This window comes from Parasteatoda tepidariorum, chromosome 4, assembly GCF_982258835.1.
Source record: "Parasteatoda tepidariorum strain Cologne lab strain chromosome 4, Ptep-v5.0, whole genome shotgun sequence".
NCBI classification, from domain to species: Eukaryota; Metazoa; Arthropoda; class Arachnida; order Araneae; family Theridiidae; genus Parasteatoda; species Parasteatoda tepidariorum.
In genome coordinates, this window is record NC_141758.1 from 104,255,975 (window position 1) to 104,264,150 (window position 8,176).

Consider the following 8,176-nt stretch of genomic DNA (forward strand, 5'->3'; position numbering starts at 1 on the left):
TGCGTAGTTATACTGTCCTACGTAGTTACAATTTTTGAATATTTTATATTTTTGAATTCCGATTGGACATTTATATCCTTACGAGCTCAATCCTGCATATAAATATTCAGTCAGAAATACATTAAAATACTGAATATAAAATAAAAGTAAAGTTAGATCATTCTTTTTTTATTGCGCTTTTCAGGTTTATTTTTTTACGTTATTTTTAAGTATTAAGTTTAAAACAAACTTTGCGTATAGAGAAATAATTAATATTTAGGTTTATAACGCTTTTTCAAGGCAAATTTTGATGATATAGTGTTTTTTTTAAATAATCTCTGCCTATACCATCAAAACTATCATTATAACGTTAATGTAAGCATATTAGTATTTTGACTATACTATTTTCCCTATCTCAAAACATTTTTCCTATAGATTACATATAGTGTTTTCATTAAAATGCAATAATCGTAATATAACCAAACATGCCTTGTAGGGCAGGTTAGAATTTCAAGATTTCCCGAGTTTATGTAGTTAACTTAACAATAACTTAGTATCAAAAACATTATTAAAATTGGATTAGAAGAATAATAGTATAAAGTTTAATCAAATCCAAAAAAAATTTACATATACTGATTTATTCACTTTTGTTATTCTGATTTTATAAAGCAATTTCTTTATTTTTTGTGTGCAGTATTTTTATTATACCAGTATATTATTTGTATAAAAGAGAATGCGAGAAAATTGAAAATAATTACCATTCTTGAATAAATAAAAGAAAACTCTTTTTATCTCTCAGATGACATCTGTAGAACTTTTTTTCATATTGATGTCATTTTAAGCAATTTGAAACACATCATGTTTTTCATTTCCTTTTTATTGCAGATGAAGATTTAGAGAAATGTGTATCAGTTCTCTTGGATGGTATTGAATATGAGCTTATATTTTTTGATGATCCGTTGCCTCTGGATAACATGGTAAAGAGATCTTTCATGAATATTTTTCATTTTTAACTATTAAACTATATATTTCAGAAAACTACATATTTCAAAGACTGAAATGAATTTTATTTTACGGAGTTTATCAAATGTGTTTTTACCAAAATAATACAGTTACGAACGTATAGTTTTCATTACTATAAATATAGATAACCATGGATGACAGATGTATGGAGTTTTCTAAAAATCATAATATGTTTTTAAAAATAATGAAAAGAGATTGAAACGTATGGTTGACTGTGTACTCCTCATAAAGCGTGCCATCATTCAAAGTTTCAAAATAACTTAGAAATTATCCACAATTTATGGAGCTGCAAACTCAGAAAAACTTATATAAAATAAAATAAAAACATTTGAGTCGTGGTGGCTCAGATGATAGAGCACTCTCCTCCGAATGAGATGAAGCGAGTTCACATCCAAACGATGGCTGGTCGATACGAGCTCCATACCCAGCTCGAACCGACCACAGTGCTGACGTTAAATATCCTCAGAGGTATATGGATCATTGATTAGAGGTTCCGTTGCTGTGAAGCTAACCGTGGAGGGTTTTTGTGGTTTTCCTCTTCATGTACCGTAAACGCGGGTTAGTTCCTTCAAAAAGTCCGCCGTGAAGGCAAAATTTCTCCCAATACGTGATCCAGGAATTCCCTTGTCTTCAGGATTGGCTTCAGAATTACAAAGCTACGGAGTTCAACATTGGCAGATTAAACCCAAAATTGAGTCTGCCGTTCAACGACGGTTGGAAAAAAGTAATAAACATATAAACTCGTTTTAAACAATGGATTTTTAAAACATTTACATACGTTCTGGGTCGACGAGCATGAGACAAAATAATAAATTGTACCTTTGACAGGGTGTTATTGCCAAACTGTAATCTACGTAAAATTTCAATATGTTTGACATGAGTTAGATGATTTAATTAGTATGAGTTACGCATTAAAAACACTATGCTCACTCATGATTCAAGCTACCTATAAAAAGAACGTACAATGAACAACTAAACAGCCATTTGTACTCTAGGTAAAGTTCTATTACTGACATGACAACGAAAATAAAAATCGCTTGCTGCTATTAAAAAAAAGGCTCCTATATATTTGATACAACTATACATACTTATGGAATATAGAGAGTAATGAACAGTCTGATATGGGGACTGTCTATCGGATATGCGCAGTAATAAGCATGGGGTCTGAAAACAGTCTCTAACACATGTCTCTATAGTCGATCAGTGCTCAAATAATTAAGATACAAGGTACATAAAGTCTATAAACAGTCACCAACACATGTCTCTATAATCGATCAGTGCTCAAATAATTAAGATACAAGGTACATAAAGTCTATAAACAGTCACCAACACATGTCTCTATAGTCGATCAGTGCTCAAATAATTAAGATACAAGGTACATAAAGTCTATAAACAGTCACCAACACATGTCTCTATAGTCGATCAGTGCTCAAATAATTAAGATACAAGGTACATAAAGTCTATAAACAGTCACCAACACATGTCTCTATAGCCAATCAGTGCTCAAATAATTACGATACAAGGTACATGAAGTCTAAGGTCCAACAGTTTCCCCTACGTAAAATAAAATATTAAAAAATAAAGAAAAAAAGATTTATTTTTAAGACATTAAAATGTCCACTGTCCTTTTAAAGCGGTAAAAATAATTATGCTTTTACAAAATGAATTTTATAAATAAAAAGAATAAGCACCGAAAGTAATCTAATTTGACAAAACTATTTCTAAAATCTCTTGAAATGTAATTTAAATAACTGTAAGAACGAAATGAAAGATTTCAACTCTTCTAAGACATCCCATTATTTTTCCTTTTAAAAGGTCTTAATTTCCTGTCGAAGGAAAGAAAAGAAAATTTCTATTTCTGTCTACAAAGCTAATAGTTATTCCACTTGTTGAACGAGAAAATATTTTAGTATGCAGAATTAAGAAAACGTATACTGACAATTCTAAACGCATTCTGTTTTAGCTGGTTTTTCAATAGAATATATTAAAATACGTTTTATTACGTTAAAATACGATTTTAATGCTTCAAAACTGATAATAGTGACTGTTCTATGATTGCATGGTTTCTTTTTAATCTGTTTGTGCTGACGTAAATGAAGGAGACGCGCAATTATTTTTAAAATTTTCTACGAGGTACACCAATTAAATTTTAATGGAAACTAAAGATTTTAAAAATTAAAGATCACGAAGTTATAATTGGTTTATAAACTCTGTAAAAAAATTCCTATGCGTTTTACAGCAAAAGCTATTAGCATTGCTGATGTACACCGAAGAGCCATTACATTATGACCTCCCTGCTAATAACATGTAGGACCACCTTTAGCCCTCAAAACTGCTAGAATCCACCGTGGCATTGATTCCAGAAGGTACTGATAGGTAGTCTGAGGTATCTGGTACCAAGCGCTCACCAACTGGTCCTGCAATTCCCTCACATTGCGAGCGGGTAGCGTGGCAGCACGAATTTGGTTTTCCAAGTAGGACCACAAATGCTCTATTGGATTAAGGTCAGGTGAATTTGGGAGACAAGTCACTGGAATGTTCCTCGAACCAATCCATGACGATTCGACCCTTGTGACATGCTGCATTAACCTGTTGGTAAACACCATCCCCCACAGGAAGAGCTGTTACCATGAATGGGTGAATCTGGTTTGCAACTATGTTCAAGTAGCTTACAGACGTCAGGGATTGTTCTATGAGGATTATGGGTCCATGAAAACATTGTTCCTGGGTGAGAAACCATGAAAACCTGGGCGAGCCCATTATTATAGGTGGAGGGTGGTCTTAATGTAATGGCTCTTCGGTGTATATTGCTTATAAACACTGTATAAAAATTTATAGCGAAAATAATTGCTGACACTGTGGTGCTATTTCTTATAGTGTTTCATCGTGATACCGCTCTACTTCGACCAAGTTACAAAATTTTTTTCACACAAAAATATCTCTAAATAAATAGTAGAAGAAAGAAAACGCAGATTTGCATCTTATAAAATTTAATGTGACATGAAAAAATTTGAATACAAAATATTTTTATAATATAAATTTTATTCTCGAAAAAGCTTTGGTTTCAGCGATACAAAGTTTCAGTTGTGATTTGGAGGTGAAGGACCTCAGTCCCAATGGATGCATTTTTCGCAAAAATTCTAAAAATAAAAATTAGCAGCAGAGGATTAAGAGATAATCTGATAAATGGAAGTTGCATGGGCGTTGTTCCATCAAATATGTCGTATATTCGAAAGCAAAAGAAATACTTTTATTTAATTATACATATTTTTTTTTCGCCGTTAGTGATAAAAATATGAGTTATGGGATTAAGATCTTCGACAGTTGAAGATAAATTTCGATGTGGTTTTCATAATTATGCAAACTTTGTTTTAACTATGCAAACCTTAAACATAATTTAATTCAATAAATATATGTGTAGTTTATCAGGAAATTTAAGAATACAACATTAAAGTAATTTATATTACGTATTGCAAATCAAAAATTAAATCATATATTACTATATAAAAATGTAAAAGTAAATTTAATAAAGTATTAAAAATATTTATCATTTTAATTTAACTTATATATTTAATTAAGTATAATAAAGTATTAAAGATTAAATCGATTGAAACATATGTCACACACAAATTAATGAAATCTAATATTAGAAATCAAAATATTCAATTCTCATATGTTGAGACAAAAAAGTCAATTAAAGCATGTATTACGAATTAAAATAAATAAACCATACCTAACAACACAAAACTTAAACACTGATTACAAATCATTAACAAACAAAAATAATTAATCTCATATTTTTAGACAAAAAGTTAAACGAATAACGTATTAAAATAATTAAACCACACATTGCAACTCAGAAGTTAATTCAACAGCAGATCACAAATAAGCATATTTAAACCCTGCGTCAGTCACGTGTGATCATTTAATTAATAAATGACCATTATTTTACGAATGCTTTCTTTAAAATAAATAAACCATATGTAACAGAAAACTTAGCCACCGATTACAAATCAAAATAATTAACCACATATTTTGAGACAAAAACTTAAACGTATACCACATTAAAATAATCAACCACATATTTTGAGACAAAAAGTTAAGCGTATACGCATTAAAATAATTAAACCATACATTGCAACTCAGAATTTAATTCAGCAGCAGATTACAAATAAAAATGTTTAAACCCAGAGTCAGTCGCGTGTGATCATTTAATTAATAAATGACCATTATTTAACAAATGCTTTCCTTTCAACCTGTTTAAGGTACTGGAAGCGATGACAGAAGAGGCTGATGCCTATATTGTTGCCTACTCCGTAACTGACAGGGCGAGTTTCGAGAAAGCTGTCGATATCCTTTTCAGCCTTCGAGAAAGAGGGTTGACCTATAGTAAGGCCGTCATTTTAGTGGGAAATAAATCTGATTTAGCCAGGACAAGGGAAATAGCTGTTGAAGGTAAATATACTCCTCTTCTGTTTTAATAAGATTCTCATATTGATAGATATGCTTCGTTAGTTTATTTTCCTTCTAAATTTTTTTATATGGATGAAACATCAGAGCGACGTCAAAAAAGTACGGAAGAAAACAATCCGAAAAAATGTAGGAGTTAATATATGAATTTACGGACTATTTCGATTCATTCTAGAGTGACCGAATTTAAATGTTTGAATATGATTTGACATATTTGTTTACTAAAAATAATTTTCATACAAAGAATAAATTAAAGTTTATTGGAAAGCAATTTTTTTTAATATACATTTCTACTATAATAGTATCAGCATATAGGTCAGGGATGGCGAACCAATGGCACGCGTGCCATTTCTGGCACGCGGCACAATATTTTGGGCTCTCCACCGATCACAATTATTGTTAAACTATGAAGCATATGTAACAATTGAATTAAAATTCACAAAAAATAAGCAAAATAATAAACAATATAAATAAAAAAATTAAAAATTAATGCTAAAAAAACAATTAATAACCATAAAAAACAAGCTAACAATAAATAACTAGCAAAAAAAATTAACAGTCCTGCTTAAACGAACATCTTACAACCTAATATACGTTATTGGTCATCTAAGCTGCAACTACAGAAGTCACACTAATGTTACTTGAAAGTTGAATTACGCGTATAACTGACATATTGCAAAATGTATTTTTTCTCACTGTAAATAAAGAGTTTTGAGTTGATAGTATTTAGTATTATTATTTTCCCAATAATCACGAAGTCAAAATTATTTGACGGCACGTCTATGACCTCATTAAGCAATTTTTTAGAGAAAATGGCACGTTGGTGTATAAAGGTTCGCCATCCCTGATATAGGTGATGCGAAAAATATGAAAACTGTCAAATTTCCGACGAAAAACATATCGAATCAAAAATTTAAAAAGTTCATTCAACCAACCTTATCCATATTTATTCAGAAACTAATTAACGTTTTGAATATTTTCTTGTTTTAGTATCCCTAAGCCCTTGAGAAACAGAGCACAGAGACAGAAATTTTTTCTATTCAGAACAGAGCAGAATTTTCCTTTTATGTAGTTTTTTCTATTCAATAACAGAAAAAATCCTTTACCTGATGCAGGAAAGCATGAATTTGAAAGTTCGGAAAAAGCTGGGACTTAGAGGGTTAATCCATTATAAAGGACTTAAAATGGATTAATTTCAAATTTTTTTCAAAGTTTGACGTTTTTCAAAGTTAAAGTTTTAAAAGTACTTCTAGCATTAAAATTTAAAATATGATAACTAAATTCAAGAAAACACAATTTAATAAATGAAATGAATAAAAACAAATACGCAAAAATAATTCACTGAATGAATAGGAAAATTTCGGACAAAAATGTTTGTCTGTTAAGATGAGAGAAATAAAATATCTTTTCTGTTTGAGAAACTGTTTTTCTGTTGAGAAAAAAAAACAAGCAAAGGAGAGACAAAAATGTTTCGAAATCTAACAAATCACCAATAAGGAAAGTGAGGCGTAACCAAGAAAGAAGAGTGTGATAGCCTGATGAAGTTTGAATAATAATTTTCTTTCAACTCTATTTTCCTACCGATATTTATACTGGTTCTAATGCTAGTCATACGCAAGATTTTGTTAGAATTGTTATTTGTTTATTAAATTGTTCGATCCTTAATGCACTTTTTGACTTCATGTGTTGCAAGGATTCTAAAAATTTATATTAAGGGCGGTCATTACGGAATACCTATGTCTGTATATTGAGCTATATCCCTATAATCGAAAATACCTTGCACTAAATTTCGAAATATTATCTAACTTTTTGTTTTGTTTTCTAGAGGGGAAATCCATAGCCTGCTCTTACGAATGCAAATTCATTGAAACTTCAGCTGCTATCAACCACAATGTTGATGAACTTTTGGTTGGCATGGTAAGCCAAATTCGATTGAAGAGTCACCAAAAAGAAGAAGCAAGTGCACGCCAATTTAAAGCATCTCCGCCAACATCATCGCCATTCAAGAAAGGCGTTGGCAGCGTAAAAGGATCGCTGCGTTCCAGTTTGAGAAAAAGAGGCATTATCAACAGGTTGTTAGGAAAAAGTGGGAGATCGAAATCATGCGATAACCTTCATGTTCTGTAAAGATATACTTTCTTACGAAGAAGGTACTCGAAGATGTCACTTGCCAATCATGCAGAATTTTTTTTTCTGAACTTGATTGCTAAGTTAGAAAACAGTCTATTGAATAATTTTTTTAAATTTTTTTTCTCTATTTCGAAGCACTTATTATGCTATACATTCCTAGGAACTACAATTTTTGTTTTGAATGCGTTATCAAACACTACTGGTTTTGCAGAAGAAAGGTAAAAGCTTATTTTAATTTGAAATTTTTTCCTCCATCAGAAACTTGATATAAGTTTTCGCGGGTGATAAAATAAATTAAAAAAATTAATTTAAAAAAAAAGAAATTAAAAAGAAAAATAATTTTATTTTATGAGTAATACATTCTAAGACTTTTAAATAACTCTGCAGGGAAAAAAACGGTTTATGCCCATTTTTCGCCAAAAATCACTATTGGCGATGTTTTGACAGTTTAATACCAGGGAAAATTGGTTCACACGAGAGTTATTACGCAGATAAGAGAGGCCTTGCTGGGGGTATGTGTGCAACTGTTAATGTCCGCACGCAAATTCATTCCCCCCCCCCCCCAGAAGCAACT

General features: G+C 30.9%; 1 protein-coding gene across 2 annotated transcripts in view; it reads left to right on the plus strand.

Moving 5' to 3' along the window:
- The window catches only part of LOC107446156 (GTP-binding protein RAD-like), a 53,646-nt gene extending 45,708 nt beyond the window's left edge, over positions 1-7,938 (plus strand). For both annotated transcript variants that reach the window (XM_087161864.1, XM_087161865.1), the window contains exons 4-6: positions 865-956; positions 5,268-5,457; positions 7,298-7,938. In XM_087161864.1, the coding sequence (XP_087017990.1) occupies positions 865-956; positions 5,268-5,457; positions 7,298-7,599 (584 nt within the window). In that variant the 3' untranslated portion in view covers positions 7,600-7,938. The remainder of the gene's footprint in view (positions 1-864; positions 957-5,267; positions 5,458-7,297) is intronic.
- The last annotated feature ends 238 nt before the right edge of the window (positions 7,939-8,176 follow it).